Genomic DNA, 24,685 nt, shown 5'->3' with positions numbered 1-24,685 from the left:
GGCAATTTCGGCTCACTGCAACCTCTGCCTCCCAGGATCAAGCGATTCTCCTGCCTCAGCCTCCTGAGTAGCTGGGACTAGAGGGCATGTGCCACCATCCGCAGCTAATTTTTGTATTTTTAGCAGAGATGGCGTTTCGCTGTGCTGGCCAGGCTGGTCTCAAACTCTTAACCCGAAGTGATCCACCTGCCTCAGCCTCCCAAAGTTTGCTGGCATTACAGGCGTCACTGCACCTGGCCTTTAAGTGTTATTTCTTATTTGCTTTGGACTGAATTGTGACCCCCATAACAACAACAAAAAAAAGTATGTTGAAGCTCTAATCCCAATGTGACCCTATTTGGAGACAAGGCCTTTGGGAGTATTTGGTTGAGATGAGGTCATGAGGTGGGACCCGCAGGATGAGATTAGTGTCCTTAGAAGAAGAAATACCAGTGAGTGAGCTTGGGTGCCTTTCTTCTTCCCCCCACCCCACACCTCTCATGTGAGGACACAGGAGAAGGTGGCATCTGTGACCCAGGAAGACAGCCCTCATCAGGAACCAAATCTGCTGGCACCTTGATCTTGTACTTCCAGCCTCCAGAACTGTAAGAAAATACATTTCTGTTGTTTAAGCTACCCAGTCTGTGGTATTTTATAATGGCAGCTTGAGCTGACTAAGACACTATTGTATATTGTTTTAGAATAGAATGTGAGGTGAGATTCTAAACTGGATTCTCCACTCCCAAAGACACATTCAACCATTTCAGAATCAATGATTTGTAGTGCTTCCTTTATTTTGTATGTTTTGAACAAGAAGAATATTTACGGGCTATCATAACAGAAGCACAGTATTTTACTAAGTATAATTATGTGTCTGGTAGGGCTGAACCTACCTGTATTTCTCCTCCTTTTATATCTATTTATTCCTCCACATAGACTTGAAACAAAATCATGCTGGAATTTTACAATTATATATTCACTTGGAAAAAACTGTCATCCTTTTTTACTCCTATTTCCTAAACAGGAACGTGGCCTATCTTCTCTCTCTTCAAGTCTTCCAGTTTTGAGATTTTCTACATATAGGTCCTCCCTATCTCAGTTTTGAGATTTTCTACATGTAGGTACTCCCTATTTCTTTTTAAGGTTATATTTAAATCTATGAATCTGTCAATCAATCAATCAATCAAAGTTTGTTGTTGCAGTGGTTCTTGTGATAAAGAAAATAATCCCTTTTCCCCTAAATGTACATCTGATACAAAGCAAAATTATCAGAGTAATGTTAGTTACAAACAAAAATATATACACAGGTAAGGATAGATTTTCAATTGCTTGTTTTATTTTTCTAAGATTACAAAACTAACAATTCGTCAAACATTCTAGAGCAATTCTAAAAAACAGTGGTGACAGCAGGTTGTTTTGTTTCTGATTTTTAAAAAGAATGCTTCAAGTATTTTGCCTTTAGGAAGAACGGCATTGACTACTGATTTAAAATAGACAAAACTTTTAGTACATTAAAGATGTATCCTTCTGGTACTAGTTTACTAAAAGTTCGTATTTGTCAAGAATGGATTTTAAGTTTTATTTATGTCCTCTAGGCATGATCTGAAATTATTTGTTTTTGGTTTTCCCTTTGGTTTATTTAATATATTATTATATTAAAAGATTTGGTAACATTAAGCTATCCTCATATTCTAAGGAGACGGGAAGATCTATACATGACTGGATTTAGTTTGTTTTTATTATTTAGAGTTTTGTGCACAAATTAAAAATTAACTGTTACTCAAAGATGAGAAGGTAAAAGAAATGTTAAATCAGAACTAAATTTAAAATGTTACTTCTTGTTTTAATTGCTACAATTCTTTTTGATGTCCAAAGATGTAAAAAGGAAGATGATTTCCTTTATGCTTTGGAAAAGGTTGGTGGTAAAAAGAAAACCCAATGTCTACTTTCTTGAGAATACTAATCTAGTTTCCTAAAGCACCACTACTTCTCATTTCTTTTTCATTTTGCATTGCACCGTTTTAAGAACAGAGGGAGTACAAAATCGAGGTTAGAAGCAAAAGATAGGGAAAATATGTTATTTATAAAGCTAAATATTTAAATACAAACGTATATGAAAAATAATTCCTTTGCCATAAAATTTCAATGTGAAGCTGGTAACAAGCAAATGAGACCATGCTCTTTGATTATAATCCACTGGTCTTTAAATTCAATTTGTGTCTCATAATGCTCATCTGAGGGCACTTCAGTCAAACCTAGCTTATTAGTAAGATTCTCCTAGCACCTGTAAAACTGGACCTAACGTTACACATTATCCATGCCACAACAAATAGCAAAAGGCCTCTACTGCAATCATACTAATAGATCTCAAGAGCTCAAAAATTCAAAACTGTTCTATGAAAAATAGAGTAGACTTTGCTCTGTACTATCCCAAAAGGTAAAAGTATACGTAAAATTTATAGGGTTACAGAATATTAAGAATTAATAAAAACCATGTTTCCCAACTTTTAGGGGATGGGAACACTAAGGGTATAAGTGTAGTACACTATAGGTGTGGGTATGAGTGGCCTAGTTGACTTTTCCAACAAATGAAATACATCATGAGCTCTCTGCTTAAAGCATTCTCAACATGGTGACCAGCTCTCATCACTAATAAAGGAATTTCTGCACTAAGTGAGAACTAAGAAGACATAATACCTTGTCCAATTCAAGGATTTTCTTCTGTAAATCCAGATAACAAGACTCTTTTCAAACTAAATGATCAATTCTTAATTTTGCTCATGTGAAATTTTTAAAGCACCAAAAAACATCATAACTTACAGTAAATATAGTGAGAATTCAGTAAAATTTTAGATAATTCTTTCTCGGCCGGGTGGTGTGGCTCAAGCCTGTAATCCCAGCACTTTGGGAGGCCAAGGCGGGTGGATCACCTGACGTCAGGTGTTTGCGACCAGCCTGGCCAACATGGTGAAAGCCCGCCTTTAAAAATACAAAAATTGGCCATGCATGCTGGCACACAACTGTGGTCCCAGTTACCCAGGAGGCCGAGGAAAGAGAATCACCTGAACCCGGGAGGCGGAGGTTGCAGTGAGCCCAGATCGCGCCACTGCACTCCAGCCTGGGTGACAAAGTGAGACTGCATCTCAAAAAAAAAAAAAAAAAAAGAATAATTCTTTCCAAATAGAAAAACACTCTGCCAAAATAAGTTACTGGAGAAACATGAAAATAGACTTCTTGGCATGTGTAATGTTGGACCAGTAGAAGACAAGATGGACAGTAATATTTTAGAGAAAGCAAAAGTAATTATTTTTCGGATAACCTCTCACCTCTATTAATCAAGTAGATTCAAACATTTTAACTTTTATTATTATGATAACCATAATCAAAAGTCGTAACAATGAAACAGCAGCAACAATTCATTTGGGCTAAGTCACTTACTCTGATAAAGTTTACCAGCTAAGTATCCATAATTTACATACAGATAAGAAAATTGATTCTTATAGCCTAATCAGTTATTAAGAAAATGATCTGAAGCTGAACTGTAAAGTCAAAACAAACCCAGTTAAGTCCAGAGTTGTGTTAGAAGACATAACTGTATTTTGTGTCTATACTAAAAATTCAGCAAATTTGTCTTAAAATAACACAACTATCATACAAGTTATTTTATTATTTCTATTAAGATTTAAAAACTGAACAAGAACTTGAGAACTATAGCATTTTCTACCTTTAATAGCAGCTCAATTAGTAAAAGGCTCAAGAAATAAATTAAACGAAAAAACCTTTAAGGATCCTCATTCCATTCCCTTTCTCTAAGGCTAAGTCTAAATATCCTATGTTAACACCACCACCACCAACAACAAAACCCCAAGCAAATGAGGAAAACAAAACAATACAAAAACCAAACAGTTGAGTATGCAACTGGCAAGTCTAATACCAAAAACCTGAACAATTGAGATTTCTCATCACATTCATAAGGAGCACAGATTCTATATACTTAAATTACATAGAGGATAATTATAAACTCAGGTTTGTGATTAAAGCCACTAAAATAAAATGAAAATATAAATTTGATAGTCATGTTAACTGGTTTCAGTGTAAACATTACTATTTACTAAGTAAAATTATTATTAATATTATTATAAAATCAATGCAAATATCTCACCCTTACAAGATCAGAGTCGTCTCGTTTGTCACTTTTTTTCCCCGGCAAAGGTGAAGACATTGTGTAATCTTCATTTTCACTGTGATCCATTTCAGAACTATCAAGCCTTTTAATACAGATATTTGTAATTGTTATTACAATCAAATAACCTTAAAAGCTTTTTCTGTTCCTAGTATAGCTTTACAGATTCATGGGAAAAAATTTCATTCTTTTCAAAAATGAACCAGTTTTATTCTACCATATTTGATACTAACTCAACAAGCAATGAAGCTCATTTAATTCAATATAGTGAAGAAATTTAAAAAATCAAAAATTTAAATCTAGTTTTTTCTTTTTAAAACCTAAATTCTATTTTGGGGTCAGATCATAGAACCAATTAAAACTTTTCTTGTTGGCAGGTTAGCTTGGTCTACACACTGCAACCTGCCCCAGTTCCTTACCCTATTCTATTTTTTCTTCTCTCTGTAGCATTTAACACCCTCTAACACACCATAATTATTACATCTATTACTTACTGACTACCTTCCTCTGCTAGAATATAAGCATGAATCTTTTGTCAATCAATTTTACTTACCAATGTATGCCAAGCACTTAAATCAGCGCCAAGCATAGAGTAGGCATTCATATAAAGGTCCAGGCTTCTGTCCTGGGTGGTCTCATCTTTATCTAGTTTTTAAAACTAAATCTCAATCTCTGATCCAGCTGCACTGAGTTCTAAACTCACATATCCAATTGTCTACTCAACACTTCACTTGAAACTCTAATAGGCACCTGATCTTTAATGTAACCTAAACAGTCATTTGAACACTCTTCTTATTCCCACTTCCCCAAAACACACACATACAAACAGAGCCTGTTCTTCCTCAAGGCTTCTGTATCTCAGTAAATGGTACCACCATCTTTCCAGTTATTCAGGTAAAAAGCCCAGGATACACCCTTAAATCCTCCCTTTCCCTAGCTGTTCACATCCAATCCATCAGAAAGATCATCTGCATCTAACATCTAAATAAATCTTAGAGTGGTCTAAAGGTAGTGAGTTATTCTCAACTGATTGTTCATAGTTAGTTACACATCAAACTCCTTGTTTTAACTCACTCCTCCCTTCTCACTACTGCACTTGACTACTCTTTAAAAAAAAAAAAAATCTGAAATTTGACTATTTACCATCTTCTTCCCTCTTCATCCCTGCCATAGATTATGATTCGCTGACTCCTGACTGGTTTTTCTACCTCAATTCTAGCTCCTCTATAGTACATTCTGCACAAATCATCAAGGCAATTTTAAAAAAAAACACACACACAAAAATAAGATTGCTAGACTCCCTGGCCACCTTTTCAGTTGCACTTAAAATCAAATCCAGATTCCTTACCGTGGTTCACAAAGTCCAAACATAATCAGGCTACCTCTTAACTTCCTCTCATAATTTTTCCCTCATTCCTACTCTCCAACCAAACAGGTTTCTCAAATATACCTACTCCATTCCCCTGGAAACAGTCCCACTAAACAGATGGAATTTGGAAGAAAAAAAATAACAAAACAGATTGGTCACAAGTTGAAAGAAAGTTTAAAGAAAACTATATTGAAAAAATATAGGCCGGGCGCGGTGGCTCAAGCCTGTAATCCCAGCACTTTGGGAGGCCGAGACGGGCGGATCACGAGGTCAGGAGATCGAGACCATCCTGGCTAACACAGTGAAACCCCGTCTCTACTAAAAAATACAAAAAAAAAAAAAACTAGCCGGGCGAGGTGGCGGGCGCCTGTAGTCCCAGCTACTCGGGAGGCTGAGGCAGGAGAATGGCGTAAACCCGGGAGGCGGAGCTTGCAGTGAGCCGAGATCCGGCCACTGCGCTCCAGCCTGGGCGACAGAGCAAGACTCTGTCTCCAAAAAAAAAAGAAAAAGAAAAAATATAAATTACGACACTTTTGTGTTGAGTAACAAATGGATGATAAGGAGAGGGTGAAATTATACTTATCTTGAAAGTAAACAAGGGAAGTCAATTAAGATCTCTGAGCAATGAAATAACATCACAACAGCAGTATTTTTAAAGGATTATCTAGCAGTGATACAACATACACAGTTGAGAGGAATAAGGAAGTAAACTAGTCAAATACAACAATAATTAAAGAAAGAAAATGAACTAAATGATGACAGTAAAAAGAGAAGTACAAAACATTGCTTAGAAAAAAGTTAGTAAAACTTAGCAACTGAACAAATATAGAGGTGGGAAGAGTCAAACACAATTTTGAGGCTTTTTGCCTAGATGACTAAGTGAATTAGATCATCTTTGATTATAACGAGGAATTCAAGGAGAAAAACCAGTAATTTAGAAAATGAGTTGATGGAAATGTTTCTGGTCATGTTAAATATGAGGCCACTTGGTAGAAAATGTCCAACTGATATAACTAAACGGTCACTTAGGTAACAGCCACTAACATGCATTAATACAGGAATCTAGAACAAACAAAAGCTATAAATGCAATTTCTTTCATTTCTATCATACTACATATCATTCAAAAATTTATTCACTGTAAGAAATGTGGTGGTAAGATTTTTAGAATGTCACCTACCTTCTTTACTGATTGGTTATCAACAATGAAAAATACAGTATAGTCTTTTAATAATAACTTGGCAAAAATCAATAAATAGTGGCAGGTTAGCCCTATACAATGCTCTGTGCTAACAAATGGTGCCCTAAGCACTTATGCTAAAACTAGTGAAAGGATGAATTAATTTTCCTTTTATTTTTCTCAAAACAAGAATCATTTTTAAAACATTTTTTAATGAGCAAAGGACATGAACAGACACTTCTCAAAAGAAGACAAAATGGCCAACCATAAAAAAAATGCTCATCATCACTAATCATCAGAGAAATGCAAATCAAAACTACAATGAGATACCATCTCACATCAGTCAGAATGGCTATTACTAAAAAGTTAAAAAACAACAGATGCTGGTGAGGCAGAAGAGAAAATAGAACACTTATAGGTTGTTGGTGGGAATGTGAATTAGTTCAGCCACTGTGGAAAACAGTTTGGAGCTTTCTCAAAGAACCTAAAACAGAACTACCATTTGATCTAGCAATCCTATTACTGGTTGTATATCCAAACGCAAATAGATCGTTATAACAGAAAGGAACATGCACTCATTTGTTTAATGCAGCACTATTCACAATATCAAAGATATGGAATCAACCTAGATGCCCATCAATAATGAACTGGATAAAGAAAATGAAGTTCATATATACCATGGAATACTACACAGCCATAAAAAAGGATGAAATCATGTACTTCACAGCAAGGAGGCCATAGTCCTGAGCAAATTAACACAGGAACAGCAAACCAAATACTACATGTTCTCGCTTATAAATGGGAGGGAACATCGAGCACACATGGGCATACACATGGAACAACAGACGATGCAGACTACTGGGGGAGCTGGAGAAAGGAGGATATGGGCTGAAAAACTACCTATTGGGTACTCTACTCACTACCTGGATGCAATATACCCATGTAACAAACCTGCACATGTACCCAACGTATCTAAAAGTTGAATTTTAAAAACCCAAAAAGCAAAAACACACTTTTAAAACAAACAAAAAAGTTTATACATGTACATGGTACTAAACAAAGATATTCAAATGATACCAAAAAGTATAAAATAGCCTCCCTTCTATACTAGGTTAACATAAACACTGTTAAGATTTTGTATATTCTTCAAAAAAATTTCTATGCATATAAAAACAAATGTGAACATAAATCTGCTTTCAATACTTAAAGATTCCATAATGCTGTTTTATATACTTGGCCTTTTTCACTCAATAATGTATTGTGGAAACTCTTCCATACTAACTCAGACCTCATCATGTTTAATGACTATGTATCCCATTGTATGATACACCATAATGTAACAGTTTTAGAATTGCTACACACTGAGGTTGGAAACTAGTTTATGTGTACTAACACAGATTACCCCCAACAAACTAAACAATGAAAGGCTAAGATGGAGCACCCATCCAAAATGAGAAAGCAAGTAAGTATGAACTTGTGACTACCAATGTTAAATGGAAAAAGTAAGTAATACATTACTTTCCATTTACTGACATGAAACATTTTGGATTATATTATTTCAGATCTCATAGCCTTGCTGGAATCCTTAAATGTAAATTGTGGCATTTCTTCTGCACTTACCTCCCCTTTATTCTTCCAGGAGAGCTTGGATTTGAGCTGCTGCTTGCATTGCTTACAGTTTCCATTCGTGATGATTTGGTCTGAGATTGTTTGCCTGCTGATGAAAGCGGCTTGTTAACAGCTCCTAGAACATTGGTTGTTTTAGGCTGAAATGAGAAATGCACATCTTTTTATTTGATTAAAGCCAAAAGAAAGTTACATGTAAAGAACCATAAATAACATCTCTGTCAAGGTATTTACTTACAAATCATGAAAAATGTGTCTATCCTTAAGCAAAATAAGTATAAACTAAATATTACTTGAACAAATTAAAAACTATACAGACAGCATAACAGTTGAATTTCTTAGTTATTTGGAGAAAATGGCTTACATAAAAAGTGAGAACAAATGAAATGAATAATCAACAATGAAAATAGATAATTAGACCCTTGCCATGGAAAGACATAAGAATATGTTTTTTTAAAGATTTTTTATCTTGATATTAATCTAAGAAGTCTAAGAATCAGGTCTCCTGGGACTTAATTACAAGCTAAAAAGTAAGTCTGTGTATTTCAGCTTGCATATATTTAGTAAATATAATTATTTCTTACTAGTAAATGGAAGACAGTTAATACTTATATTTTTCTAGCTTGAAAATACAAATTTTTGAAGCAATACAATATAACACAATTTTGCCAATAATCACACTAAAATAAGCTGCCACATAAAAATTAAAATGATTCTCAAAACATACTTTTCCAGGAGTGAAAAATGATTTCATTTCAGGAGGCAGATAATTTTTGGTGTTACTGAAATTCTACAACCAAGAGAAAAAGAAGTTGTCAGTGAATATTAAAACACTATCTACGAGGTGGTTCAAAAGCCAACAAAGCAAAGAGCAGTTTTTTTATTTAAACTAAATTATCATATGAAACACAAAATTTTAGTCACTGATTTTAACTACTGTCATAAGCTTAAACCAACCTCATGCCAACTCTAATATTAACAAAACATATTTGAGCTCTAACATGTTAGAGCTCTCAGAGTGCATCAGAAAACACATGCTTCTTTAATAACACCCTTCAGGAGAAAGATCACATATACATCTATTACTCTGCTCACCTCAACGTGACAGCCCTTTTAGCTACTAAGCACTCCTACAGGGCTGTTCCAAATCTCTATACCCTGGTAAGGTCTTAACTGGCACTTTGCTTTAAAAGCAAAAGGAGGATAGTGGTCATTTCCATACTCTGTTACTCAATATGTTCAGCTAAATTATGAGGAATTAAATAAATTATGAGGGAGTAAGAGGGATTGTGGGAAATACTTTTTACATCTCATATCACACTCAAGTTTTTTGGAGAGTGGTTTGGTAACACTCTTGTAGTATTCCCAGGGTCTTAGGCATGTTCCAGTGTCCGTTCTCTGTTTGTTTCCTCATACCAATTACAAATCCCAATAAAGGGCTTTAACTTCAGACTGTATCTCTATCAGCACTCTCCTTCCCATTTTGAACAATGGCCATTAATTCACAAATTCACATGCTTTGATCACATTTCTGCCTGTGCTCTAAGACTGTCTTAAAACTGAACATAAACACCAGATCATCCTAATATCTGAACCTTACGTGTGTCCTCCAGTTTGACTCATATTCTGGTTCTGATCTTAAATCACATTCTTAAGACTCATAGCAATCTTTCCATGATGATTCCTATCTTCCTACAACCCAGTGCTCAGAATACATTTTATTTCAACTTACACAAATTGTAAAGCAACTACCTTGTCAGGTTGAGTGAAGAAACGAGCTGGTAGTACTGGGTCTTTAGGAGATTCCAAACTGTATGTAGTACTCTTTGACATGATGATATTCATGGCAACATCACACACGGTATACAGTTTCTGCAATAGTATATTTTTAAAAAACAGATACTTAAGCTGGCAATCTAGACTCTGTAAACTAGCAATAATATCAGAACATGAATCCAGTCTGAACAGTAAACTAATGAAAGCAATAGTCTGTGTAAGCATTTTAGTTTACACTACTGGTTTTGCTCATTTACTTGTAATAAAATTACTGCTAATTGCATGTCAGTAATTCTAATTACTAATAGAAAAAATTATTTGATGCTGTCTATAAATACTACAAAAGTTTCATACCTTACACCTAAATTTTTAAATCAATATGGAACCATAATTATTTACAAAGAATTACATACTTCATTCATTTTTGCATCATCTGGTCCTTGGGCATCTTTTGTTTGTTTAATATTTTCTACCATCTTTCTGATAAATGCATGACTGTTATTTTCATTTTTAGCCATTAATATTTCCAGAACAAACCAAAGACATCTAAAAAAAAAAAAAAAAGGAAAAAAGAAATACAGAAGAAAATAATCCTTTGTTAAATATAGATACAATAATTCTAAATATAAATATAACAAACCTAGATTATGTAACTCCAGGAAGAAAAAAGAAAGAAACAGTTACAAATCAGCAAGAAAAAAGAATATGTCACACAAACATATCAACAGGTCAACAATGCAGACATAAGCTTATAAGATCCCTTCTTAAAATCTCACTAGATTTCCAAGGAGGCAGGTTAAAGAGGAAACATAAATGGCAGAAAGGATGAAGTCATCTTAACCCTCAGCTATGGCAGGGAGTTAAAGACTGTCAAAGGAATAGTGGGGCCATGGATCAAGTGAGGCCTCAGATACTCAAGACTGACTACAGTCCTGATGGGAACTCTTCAAGAGAATATAACTGCCTTATTAAATATAAAAACAGTTAAGAATATTCATTAATAGAGAGAACAAGTCACAATAGACAACTATAAGCATTGTCTTTACTTAAAAAGGGAAAAATTAAAAGAAAGCTTCAGTAGCTCAGTTTTAAAGTTAATTACATAAAACTCCATTCAATAAAAAATGAAAGTGTTTTGCCTATGTATTATACAGAGAGAAAGGAACAAAGTTATAGTTGATACATAGAGGAGAAAAGTAATGGGAAAAGGAAGAGAGAAATGTGAAGCAAGGTATTATACTAGAACAGAAAAAAATAACCTTTAGGAACTTAGGTATAGGATAAGTTCTTCTGAAGTGGCTCCCTGATAGAACGGAGATCACACATGGCTACACTGAGGCAACTTAGAAATACAACCGTTAAGTGTCTAGTAAATTCCAAAGGATGTTTTATTTATTTTTAAAAACCCAGTGTTCTCAGAAAGAGGTGGCTAGATGTTTTCAACAGTTTTAATCACTCTAACATAGAACTAATTTTGATAGAACTAATTTTTTTTTTTTTTTAAATAGAGACGGAGTCTCACTCTGTTGCCCAGGCTGGAGTGCAGTGGCACGATCTTGGCTCACTGCCAACCTCCACTGCCCAGGTTCAAGTAGTTCTCCTGCCTCAGCCTCCCAAGTAGCTGGGACTACAGGCACGCACCACCACATCTGGCTAATTTTGTTGTATTTTTAGTAGAGATGGGGTTTTGCCATGTTGCCCAGGCTGTTCTGGAACTCCTGACCTCAGCTGATCCACCCACCTCAGCCTCCCAAAGTGCTGAGACCTGTTTACACGCATGAGCCACCATGACCAGCCAACCTAATTTCTTATTTTTTAAAAAAGAAAACTGCAGTGGGAAAAAAGGGCATTTTTTCCTTTGCCATGAGAATTTATCAGTAATTTGATTTTATTCTCCTGAAGCTTCTCAAATTATTTAACTATGAAATATTTCCATACATTAAGACATTAAGAATTATTTTAACATAACAGGAAACTAAAGGCATCATAAATTAGTTGATTAAAAATCCCAATGGTAATCTTTTATTGTAACTGAAAGAGGACTAGGGTCTCAAGCTTATTTAAAGAATTATGCTGGTCTTAAAAAGACTTCTCTAAATATCATTATATTCCTATTCCCCATCTAGGCACGTACAGTGTTTTCAGTCTTCAAGCAATAATCTTTGAAAGAATTACAAATATTTTAAACTCTAGTTAGAGAATTACCAATTAAGTAATAAGTGGAAGTAGTTCCCCAGTTATGAATCTGGCCCATTGTTAAATCAGACCATTCTCTTTCTACAGAGGAAGATAGTTATTGCACAGAAAAATGTGCTTACTACATGAATGAAAAAGAGATTATTAACTGACCTCACATGAAAATCTACACAGTTTCAGAAGGAAGAAGGAAAAGAAAAGAAATGGAATGGAAATTTTAATGAATTACTTCAATAGAAAAGGAACACCAGACTGGTAAAGAAACATAACTATAATAATTATGATTAAGTTTTGGGAAACTATATTAAAAATGTAATATAAAGAGATGGTATGAAAAAAGAAAGACAAGAGAGCAAATAAAGAACCTTAAATGCCTAATAAATGAAATACATCAATAAACTAATTACAATTGAGATCCAATTATCAGCATTAAGGAGAAAAAAATAACTTTCAGAAAATATGAAAATGGGATGGAAAAAGTCTTACTCTTTAACATCTTTAAGTTGTTCAATATCCTGTACTTTGACATAATCTGGGTCATGTGCCAAAAGGTGAATTGTATATGGAACAACATATTCTGGTAGAAGAGACAATAATTTTTCTGAAAAAGAAAAAAAAAAAAGAAAAGAAAAGAAAAAAGAAAAAGAAAAAGAAAAAAACAAACAAACAAAAAAATATCCAGGTTAGAAAACCAAATCTTACACACTCTTTCTTTCGTACTACATTTTCTGCATCCCAACAGTTTACCACAATGACTTGAAGAAAAATATATTGAAATACCCTGTGTTGAGGTACACGATAAACAGTCTATTCATTCACCTACCATGTTCAATACTGAAACGGCCTACTAAATAAATCGTGGGCTGAGGCTACAGAAACAAATATTTCAATTTTAAAATACGTAAGGAAAAAGTGACCCAAACAAACTATATTCAAGAGTGAGAGACAAAACATCTATTTTTCCTATTAGAAGTGACCCTATGTTTAACACTCTCTTTAAGCTGCTGAGCAAAATGAGTAACATCTAGTATTTTTCAGAGTCAGTATGGAACAACAAGAGGCTGACACTACTTGTAACAGAAGAACAGAATGAAGGAACAGACTTAAGAGTTTCAACAGCTATTTAGTTTAAATTCAATTATTTTTGTATGTTGGCTGAGATAAGCACATTCTGTTAGAGAGGTCAGAATGGTAAACCTAATTGGTTTAATAAAGGGTACGCACAGACTGGGACTCATATTCTGGACAATTTCCATTTATTTATATTTCCTATTTTCCAAATAAAAATATAAATTAGATGTTTTAACCTCGTGTATATGTGTCAATAAAGCATCAAATTTCCTTTATTTCTATTGCTAAATCTACAGAGAATAGTTTGTATGTAACATCATTCATTTCAAGGCCAATGTGGAAAGAAAAAAGTAACACAGTTTAAAATCTGGTGAAATTAAAATTAAATTCTATCAAATATTTATTCAGTGTTTACTATGTTCCAGGCCTATATTAGAATCTAAAAATATAAAGATGAGTAAGACTAGGTAAAGAGCTCACACTAAAGCATAATCAGAGACGGAAGCTACACTTCAATGTGAAAGGTGCACCAAAAGAAGAATGGCTAACATACTGAGCACTTCTTTGGGCCATATATTATGCCAGGCACTGCATGTAATTTTTTAATTCTCATAACAACCATAAGCAATCAGTATAATTATATCAATTTTGCAAATAAGGAAACTAGGGCACGAATGATTAAGCAATCTGCCAAAATACGACCAGTAAATGGCAGAGGTGGGCTGTGATTGCAGAACCCTCACATTTTCCAACGTAAGGAAGGAAGAAAAAGAAAGAGGGTCACAGTGATGTGGTAGCCACAAAACTCTATTTTGAAGCATTCAAAAGGTGTCAACCATGTTCCTTGGTTTTGTTCACTGTTTGTCTGGAAAAGGGAGTCAATTTCCAGATAGAGTTAACAACAGAGAAAAAAGACTGTTACACAAATTTCAAGTAATCGAAAGTAAATGAAACAGAGAGTTCATAATAGGGAGCAGAAAGAAAGCTTGAAACTCAGGCTGAGAGCAAACTATAAAGGGCTATGATAAGGTGTTTCAACTTTATCCCACGAGCAACAGAGAATCAACAGAAATTTCAAGTAAGGGACTGATGCGATCTAATCTGTTTTAGAAGGATAATTTTGATAACAATGTGATACAGCAGGCAGTGGGTCAGAGGCACAGGAACAATTACTACAGGGAGGCAATGTATACAACAATCCAAGTGAAAATATAGCAAGGTAGGAGAGTAGAAGATAAATGTTCAAGACATTTGGAGAAAGAATTAACAGAACTTGCTAACGGATGAGAGGAGGGAAAAACGGTATGAATAATGCCTCTCATTTCTAACTGAGATAACGGGATGGATTTTAATGCTGATTGTTAAACAAATCATAGAAGTCAAGAGGCACACCAACTAACCTCAATGGGGTAAAGTGAGCAGATGAAAAGTAGGCACGCAAACACCTGATATTAATGTCAGCTACAGGTGAGAACAAACAACAAAGATCAAAGACGTGTACTTTTTTTCGACTAAAATAAGATAATGTTTAGACAATCTATATAAATGTACAAATTTTACTATTCTGTTAAAAGTACCTCTAATGTCATTGTTTATTTTCCTTGGCCATTTAGTCCTTCACATAAAGAGATAAAGGTTGATATTTAAGTACCATGCATTTATATTTTTTAAATGACCTTTATATTAAATGAAAAGCAGTTATCGAAAAATGGTAATATCTTAATGAGTGTCAATTACAAATAATAAATAACAGTAATATCATGTTGTATTCTATAAAACTGAAACTAGTAGGCTGAAAAAGTATCCTTTTCATTTTCTTATATGCTTACCACTAACAGCTGCATGCTGCTTCAAATACTCCCGCCTTACATTTATATTTTTCACCAAACATTGCCTAGCATGAGCTCTTCTCTCCTTTACAGGATCTTTTGCACAAAGGGCACAGATTGCCATATACTCAAGTGGAAGCCGTAAACGGGAAAGGCCTTTGTGAAGTTTCTGGGCAAACACTTGTCTTACTTGATAGCATTCATCCTGTAAAGACACAATTATTCCAGATATTATTCAAATGGCAGCAAAGAGTAACGACTTCAGATATAAAATTTGCTATTTTAAGTAAAGAGTAAATAGTAGCAAGTTTATCTACGATAATTGCTTCACTGCTCACAAGAGTGAGATGTTGTGACTAAAGTTCATTTCAAAGCTGCACTATTCATCTGGACCTTAATAAGTACCAGTTAGATGTGTTAGAAAAAAAACATACCTTTAAAACAGAAAAAAACTAGTAAATATAAATCTGCCCTAACTTAAGTAAGATACAAAAATTAAGGTTTAAACACAATCTCATATGTCTCTCTTTCATTTACTGGGCAAGATAAAACTGTCCAATTTATACATTTTAGTTCTATCACTGAAAAAAACTATTCATATTAAAATGCACAACTCTAGCTGGGCACAGTGGTAGACACCTGTAGTCCCAACTACTCAGGAGGCTAAGACAGACATAGCAAGATCTTGTCTTTTAATAAAGAATTAAAAAGCACAACTCTGAAGGTAAGAATTACTAATCCATTTCAGAAACACCAAATTACTTTGACTTCTATACTTAAACCAGGCTGATTATTACCCATGTGCCTGCTTAACTCATACTACTCCCCTCTCCTAAACTACCCACCCCTACTCTCCTAGCTAACTCCTACTTACCCTTAAAGACAGCTTATACATCAGACAGAAAGCAGTGTGTAATCTGTATCCAGCACCCACCTCTGTGCTCTTAGCATTCTGTACTTATCTCCAGCACAGCATTTAGTATAAAGTATTAAAATGACTGGTTTAAATGTTTGTCTTACCCATCGGTACTTGTTCCTTGCAGAAAAGAATTACCTTTACCTCTCTAAGCCTAACACAAAACCTGGCACACAGATGACCAGAAGTTTTTCTGAAAGACAGGAGTTTCCCCTTATCAGTGAAGGATACATTCCAAGACCCACAGTGGATGCCTGAAACTGAGGATAGCACCAAATCCTATATATGTGTTTTTCTATACATATGTACCTATGATAGTTTAATTTATAAATTAGGCACAGCAATAAATTAACAATAACTAATAATAAGATAGAACAAGTATAACAATATACTATAATAAATGTTATGTGAATGTGGTCTCCCTTGTTCTTAAAATATCTTATTCTGGAAAAGCTAAACCACAGATAGGAGAGACTACTGCATAGGGAAAAGTTCAAACTTTTCTATATGACCTACAAAGACCTTCATGATTACACCTTATGCTCCACCAGTTAAATACAGTATGGTGTGTTTCTTACTGTTGTTAACAATTTCTTCATCCAGAATGATCATTTACTTTGTTTATCTTCCCCAAAAATCTTGGTCATAACGTCTTGCTCTTATCTTTAAATCCTTATTTTATATATCTTCTTTCATTTCATTTAAATTTCAGTTTATCAAAATACCAAACATCTACTTTTAGAGAAGTAGTCTAAACTAAAGAGCTTCTGTACAGCAAAAGAAACAAACGATCAACAGAATAAACAGACAAACAACAGAATGGGAGAAAATTTTTGCAAACTATGCATCCAGCAAAAGTCTAATATCCAGAATCTATAAGAAACTTAAATAAATTAACAAACAAAAACCAAACAACTCCATTAAAAAGTGGGCAAAGGACATAAACAGACAGTTTTCAAAAGAAGATATACACACAGCCAACAAGCATATGAAAAAATGTTCAACATCATTAATCATTAGGGATATGCAAATCAAAACCATGAGATACCATCTCGTATCAGTCAGAATGGCTATTAATAGAAAGCCAAAAAATAACAGATGCTGGTGAGACTGTGGAGAAAGGGTAACACTAATACACTGTTGGTGGGAACGTAAATTAGTTTAGCCATTGTGGAAAGCAGTTTGGTGATTTCTCAAAAAACTGAAAACAGGACTACCATTTGACATAGCAATCCTGTTACTGGGTATATACCCAAAGGACTATAAATCATTTCTACCATGAAGGTACATGTATGTATGTATATGTTCACTGCAGCCCTATTCACAACAGCAAAGACACAGAATCAATATAAACGTCCATCAACCGTAGACTGGATAAAGAAACTGTGATACGGATACACCATGGAATACTACATGCGCTTTTTGCAGCAACATGGATGGAGCTGGAGGCCATTATCTTTAGCGAATAAAGGAACAGAAAACCAACTACTGCTGTTCTCACTTGTAAGTGGGAGCTAAACATTGAGTACACATGAACACAAAGAAAAGAACAACAGACACCAAAGCCTTCTTGAGGGTGGAGGGTAGGAGGAGGGTGAAGATGGAAAAACTACTTTTTGGGTACTACGCTTATTACCTGGATGATGAAATAATCTGTACACCAAACCCCTGTGACTCAACAATTTACCTATATAACAAACCTGTACATATACCCCGAACCTAAAGTTTAAAACACACACACACACACACACACACAGAGGCCGGGCGCAGTGGCTCACGCCTCAGCCATTTTGGGAGGCCAAGGCAAGTGGATCACCTGAGGTCAGGAGTTTGAGACCAGCCTGGCCAACATGGTGAAGCCCTGTCTCTACTGAAAATACAAAAATTAGCCAGGTGTGGTGGCGGTTGCCTGTAATACCAGCTACTTGGGAGGCTGAAGCAGGAGAAATGCTTGAACCCGGGAGGCGGAGGTTACACTGAGCTGACATTGCGCCACTGTACTCCAGCCTGGGCGACAGAGCAAGACTCCATCTTGGGGCGGGGGGTAAAAACTAGCTGTGGGGAGGGAAGGGGAAAAAGCAGTCTAGTTTTCACAGAAACAATTATCTACCCTCGTATTCAACAAAACAAAGTTAATGTTAACTCACCCTGCCCTCAGTCCCACAGAGAAGAGTCTCTGTTATAGAATTATTTATTATGAAAATACCCAATTACAAACTGGGTAAGTAAAAATCCACATATCACAAGCGTATTCACAAATGAGCAGGTCATTCATTAAAATCCCAATCAAGTACAGGTTTTTGTCCCTCTCTGACTAATCATTCAGGATGCAACAATACAAGTTAACTGCAGTGTCAACCCTTGAATCATCACACAAGTAGCAGGTTTTCAAAAAGTCATCAAAGTGATGTTAGATAACTGGGAAATCATAGGCAACTCCACTAACACAAATAATAACTGAAGAAGAGAAAACTGGCAGGAATGATGACACACACACACGAACTTCAAGAGAATCATGTGAATAATTAAGTATAAAAAGCGCTACTGGGAACTGAGGAAGTCTTCAAATGTTTTTCTGCAAAGATGATTATCCTTTTGACCGGTATTACAAAAGTGAAATGGGAAATAAAGAATAGGGTAATACAATTTTATCTGAAAAAAATGTACCCCCCAAAAAGCAAATACTGTATATAATTGGTTAAACATAGGAAAAAAACAGATGGTGTCTAATACTACAAAGTTCCCCCCCAAGATAAAGTTCCAATCAAAGCTTTTATTCACTACTGACTATGAAATTAACTTTAGTCTGCAGCTTAAGTAAATTCACTTTTAGTAGCTTTTTTTTAGTACAAAGTATCCTCAAAACTACCATTAATTCCATGTAAATCGTTCAATTACTTTGTGTATCTCATTGTATTATTGATACAACTCTATTCTCTGTTCTCCTAAGAGATTGTTAGCTTCTTTGGGCTACAACCATGACTTACTCATCTTTGTATTTCCAGAACTTAGAACAATGTACAACACACAGAAGTACAGAGTAAATTTTTCGTGAACTGAATTCCAAGTTCTAAAATATCTAAGCAATTATTGTTAAAATTCATAGTTTTATTAAATTTTTGCAAATGTACTTTCTGTTCAAGTACATAACAGCCGCCTCCCAGATACAATAGTGCATTTAAAGAGCCTCAACTCAAGAAATAAAGTACATGTAGCAAAGCACAAAGCATAGTCTTGTATGTATCAGAGGACTGCAGAAAAAATCCATAGGAAATCAAAGACTTCTTCCAGCTAAAAGAATCAGAGCGAGTTTTGTAAAGAAGGTTGTGTCTGAGCGCTGACTTGAAGGAAGGGTTAGGTTGGATGTGTGGAAATGGGAGTAAGGAGAAAATTAAAGGAAGCAAAGTACAAGGCACATAAAAGAAAAAAAGCTGTTCAGCTACATGAAATGAGGTTAAGTAAAGGAGAGTGTGCTCAACAAGATTTTTAAGTGTATATTCGGGTTAAAATATTAGAGGGACTCAAACACCAGGCTAGAGGGACTCAAACACCAGGCTGTAAAATATGTGCAGTTATTTTTACAAGTATAAACCTCCTAAATATTTTTTGAACAGAGGAATGACATGATCATACCTGTAATTACGGAAATTTACCAACAATAAAAAAGATTCACAACAGTCTTGGTGAGAGCTAATGATGATTGCAGCAATAAGAATGGTCAAGAAAGTATGAATAAAAATTATATAATGGATATCAAAGGACAGAATTATCTGTACTTTGCAACAAGGTGTAAGGACAAGACAACAGTCAAATATAAACCATGCTTTTAGGTATAAGAAATGTCATTCAGATTTATTTAACACTTATATAGGCTCTACATGTCAAGAAAGACTAGATCTGGGAAATATTACAAATTTATCTCAAGATTATATTCACAGAACATAAAAGTATAAAACTTCTGTTTAGCATTTGAAGTAGGACCCGAGTCTTGAAAAAAACTCAGGTTGCTGATTTAAGAGTCACTTACACAGATGATGAGACGGCCAAAGAAGATTGAATAAGTAAAGAAGTTGATCCTAGATAGATCCTCATAAAACACATACATTTAAAAAAAAAAAAAAAAAAAAAAGAGGACGAGCCAGAAAATGTAATCAGATAAGTAAAGCAATAATCAAGAGACAGAAACCAAATAAGACAGTTTTAAGAATAAAGGAGTAATGAGTTGTGTCAAATAATATAAATAGGATAATGAAGCCCAGTATCATTGGACTTGAGGACTTCAACAGGACATTTTTGGAAAACAATGAAGGCAAATGACAAAATATGAGTAGAGAAGACAGGATAAGAGAGTAAGAGAGACAAAGAGAGATTATTCTTTCTTGAGGTTTGGAGTTTTAAAAAGAGGAGATGGGCAAGTGATGTAAAGGAAGAACATAATTAGAGAAAAGTTTTGTTTAAAATAGGGTAATTTGATATGTTTTTAAGTTGTGAGAAGATGCTAGTAACTCATTTTTAACCACTGACACATGTTCCATAGTCAAGAGAATTCCAAAACAATCTTAAAGTTCAGGCCATTTGAACTTTCACCTTGGGAATTTGGTGCTTGAGGTGGCAATATATAACAAATATTGTGCTGGAAAGGAAGTCCTTAGAAGTCAGTAACTGTGGATGCTTTTTACTCATAGTAGACATTTACCTAATGGCTGGCACATACTTCTTAAATACTGTAAGTTTCCAATAAAGTCCATTTCTTGTATTTCTATACTTTGTGTTTTTTAAATATTTCCACTTCAATAATGATAGCAGCAAATGCTCTAAGAAATATCATACCAAGAACCTGATAGACTGTAAGTCTTACCAATTTAATAAAATAATTACACATGTTGCTTTCTTCTAAGAAATGTAATAGATACTTTTTAAACAATTTTCAGGTTCTTATAAGATTATCTCCAACAATTAAGCAGGGAAACTAAACCAAGGAAGTTATGGGCTCCCCAAAATTCTTTTTTTTTTTTTTTTTTTTGAGATGGAGTCTCACTCTGTCGCCCAGGCTGGAGTGCAATGGCGCAACCTCGACTCACTGCAACCTCTGCCTCCCCAGTTCAAGCGATTCTCCCGCCTCAGCCTCCTGAGTAGCTGGGATTACAGGTGCGTGCCACCATGCCCGGCTAATTTTTTGTATTATTAGTAGAGATGGGGTTTCACCATGTTGGTCAGGCTGGTCTCGAACCCCTGACCTCATGATCCACACGCCGCAGCCTCCCAAAGTGCTGGGATTACAGGTGTGAGCCACCGCACCCGGCCCCCAAATATTATTTCTTAAATGGTTTTGTCTGAACAATAAAACGAAAATCATTAACAGAATTTGAAATAGCTGCCTTTTTTTTTTTTTTTTCGAGACGGAGTCTCGCTCTGTCGCCCAGGCTGGAGTGCAGTGGCCGGATCTCAGCTCACTGCAAGCTCCGCCTCCCGGGTTTACGACATTCTCCTGCCTCAGTCTCCTGAGTAGCTGGGACTACAGGCGCCTGCCACCTCGCCCGGCTAGTTTTTTGTATTTTTTAGTAGAGACAGGGTTTCACCGGGTTAGCCAGGATGGTCTCGATCTCTTGACCTCGTGATCCACCCGTCTCGGCCTCCCAAAGTGCTGGGATTACAGGCTTGAGCCACCGCGCCCGGCTGAAATAGCTGTTTTTAAAAGACTGAAGTACCAGTCTTGACAAATCATTTGACAAAAATGATTACAGTTTAAAAATAGATGATTGTTTGCGTCTAGAGAGTTATACATAAGTGGCAATTTAAAAATACGTACTAGAATAAAGGGTGGGAATGAAGAATTACAATGATGACTGAAGTAAATTATTAAGACTGCTTGGAAAAGAACAGAAAAACTTAAGTGTAAAATAACCAAATTATTAATGAAAAACTCGTACTGAAATTATTTTATTTACTAATGTGAAACCCCTTTTTACTTTTCTCAATGATGCTAAAGACTTCTAAAGTTGTACAGTCCAAATATAAAGTTACTCTAACAAGAAATCCATAAAACTGGAATAGGAATCTGAAAATTTTACTGCTCATAATCTGAAAACTTAACTCACCGAGTAATAAGGAATGCTTCTAACCTGAAATTAGTTCTATGTCATATAAACTATAAACTTCTATACTGTTGTTTTCCTTTCAGGAACTGAATACATACAGTCAGTCTTCACTATTTGTGGATTCTATCTTTAGAAATTTGCATACTCATTAAAATTTATTTGTAACACCAAAATTAATACTTGAAGCAATTTTTTGGTCATTTGCAAAGTAAATACACAAAGCAGCAAAAAATGTAAGTAGCCAGATGTGTACATTCCCAGCTAATGTCAAAGAAGGCAACACCGTGCCTTCGTTTCAGCTTTCATATGTAAACTGTCCTTTTTGAGGTCACAGTTTTGTGGTTGATGTTTTTGTTAGTTCATGATGAAGTACTGTCTGGTGTTTCAAAGCACAAGCATAGTGATGAACTGCTGTCTGGCGTTCCAAAGCACAAGAAGGTTCTGATATTCCTTACAGAGAAAATGTGTGTACTAGATAAGCTTTGTTCAGGTATGAGTTACAGTGTTGTTGGCTATGAGTTCAGTGTTAATGAGACGACTATATATAATAAATAGTCTTTAAACAGAAACATACATAAAACAAGGTTGTACATTAACTGGATGATGAAAATGTTGTGGCCAGGGGCTTGAAGGAATCTATTCTGTGACTTCTCCTAAGAGCAATTGTTCAGTATCTGCTAAATGAATGCCTATGATAACATTATAGAAAACTATTACAAATAAGAAGACCAACTGTACTATGTTAGCGACCCAAAACTCAAATGACAGTTTCAGAACTCTGAGATGTTTCTCATGCATAAATTTTTCAAAAACAAACCAACCATAAACATTCAAGATTTTAATCTACGTATGACAGTGGATTTTTTTCCTTCCTAAAAGTCAAAGACCTTCTAACGTAGTTGTACATAGCCATTTCCTTACATTGATAGCTAATGCGCATAGCTGATATTGTTCTAATGTGATGATTTCATGGTAACAGGGTTCTTGTGCCAGCTTCACAATAGCACTCCCAGCAGCAAGTCTCAGACGTGACATATCTGGTTTACTGAAAAATGAGTAGAATGAAAATAGATTAGAATTTGAAATGTTTGTACAAAATGTTCTATACATCTAATTTTATTAAAAATTCTGGCCAAAAAAAGTTTAAAAAAAATGCTGTGATCTGAATGTTTGCGTCCCCCAAAATTCCTATGTTGAAATGCAAGGACCTAGGAGATAGTATTAGGAGGTGGGGCCTTTGTGAAGGTGATTAGGTCATTGTGGGAAACCCTCATGAATGCGATTAGTGCCTTTAAAAAGTGGCCTGAGAGGGCTTGTTTACCACTTCTGCCATCTGAGGACACAGCAAGAAGTCAGCAGTCTGCAACCCTGGAGAGGGCCCTTACCAGAACCCAACCATGCTGGCACCCTGATCTTGGATTTCCCGGCCTCCAGAACTGTGAGATATAAATTTCTGTTGTTTATAAGCATGGTATTTTATTACAGTAGTCTGAGCAGACTAAGACAGAAAATAATTTAGTGATACTGAACACCATATTATGCTCATTTAACTTTGGAAGAAGTTTTCTAATACTACAAAATTCTTCTTTTAAACATAAGTCAATGCTAGCGTCACTCAAGTCATTTAATTCCCTCATTCTAAATAAAACAGGTCTTAGTCAAGCACAGAAGAAATCTGTCTGTATGTTTAGTTGTTAGGTTTTATGTATTCTTCTATGGATTTTGTTGGAGATACGTTTATGTATAGATGAGGCACCAAATATGTTCTAGCTTGCTAATAAATCAACCACAACTACTGTGCTAAGCACGAAAGAAGAAGAATGAAAGCAGGTGTGGTGAGGAAACATTACTATTCTTAGCTAGAATTCAACTTCTCAAATATTACCATGAGGCTCTTTTTAAGTTCAAGGAGAGAAAACTGCTAAAATGAAGCACAATTCATAGAATTCCAGACTAGTAAATACGTCTAAACAATCCTTCCTAATATAGTGATATATTAGCTGAAATAAAGGGGATCTTGAACAAATATAAGGAGGGAGAAGTTGTAACTCCTTAAATAGAATCCCCTTTGTAGCTCTATAGTAAAAGACTGTTATTCAACATCCATGCAACAAATCTATGTCTATTGTGTACATATAGCACTGCGGGGTATTTAAAATAAAAGACACAGTCTTAGTTTTCCAAGACTTAATAATCTAGTTGGCCATGTAAAAATATTGACTGGATGCTAGCCAACATTAGTAAGGTTCTAAAGTTGTAAGACTTTGTCTCAAACGTGTGTCTCATCTCATCAACAACAATATTCCAAGTAGCTAATAATCAGTAAATCATAGTTCTTAGTGCAGAGAGTATAAACCACCTGTTGGATGTTTTCCTCACAGATGTGGGCAACAGATGCTTCCTGTGTATCCATCCTTAAAACTTCCCATCTAGACCAGGGGTTTCTATTTAACCTAGTAAACTT

The 24,685-nt window shown here is 35.2% G+C and overlaps 1 protein-coding gene across 8 annotated transcripts in view; it reads right to left on the bottom strand.

The window, feature by feature from the left end:
* PDS5B (PDS5 cohesin associated factor B) overlaps window positions 1–24,685 on the bottom strand; it is a 189,311-nt gene that overhangs the window by 9,129 nt on the left and 155,497 nt on the right. For 4 of the 8 annotated variants that reach the window (XM_015120857.3, XM_015120858.3, XM_015120861.3 and 1 more), the window contains exons 24-31: window positions 23,143–23,266; window positions 15,208–15,412; window positions 12,794–12,908; window positions 10,525–10,657; window positions 10,088–10,207; window positions 9,063–9,125; window positions 8,330–8,475; window positions 4,142–4,247 (exon numbers count right to left, since the gene is read on the bottom strand). In XM_015120857.3, the coding sequence (XP_014976343.1) occupies window positions 4,142–4,247; window positions 8,330–8,475; window positions 9,063–9,125; window positions 10,088–10,207; window positions 10,525–10,657; window positions 12,794–12,908; window positions 15,208–15,412; window positions 23,143–23,266 (1,012 nt within the window). The remainder of the gene's footprint in view (window positions 1–4,141; window positions 4,248–8,329; window positions 8,476–9,062; window positions 9,126–10,087; window positions 10,208–10,524; window positions 10,658–12,793; window positions 12,909–15,207; window positions 15,413–23,142; window positions 23,267–24,685) is intronic. The other 4 variants (XM_015120859.3, XM_015120860.3, XM_077974204.1 and 1 more) reach the window with 1 other exon arrangement.

Source organism: Macaca mulatta, chromosome 17 (assembly GCF_049350105.2).
Source record: "Macaca mulatta isolate MMU2019108-1 chromosome 17, T2T-MMU8v2.0, whole genome shotgun sequence".
In the NCBI taxonomy this organism is placed as follows: domain Eukaryota; kingdom Metazoa; phylum Chordata; class Mammalia; order Primates; family Cercopithecidae; genus Macaca; species Macaca mulatta.
The sequence above is the reverse complement of the archived record's forward strand: the minus strand, read 5'-3'. Positions and strand labels throughout refer to the sequence as shown.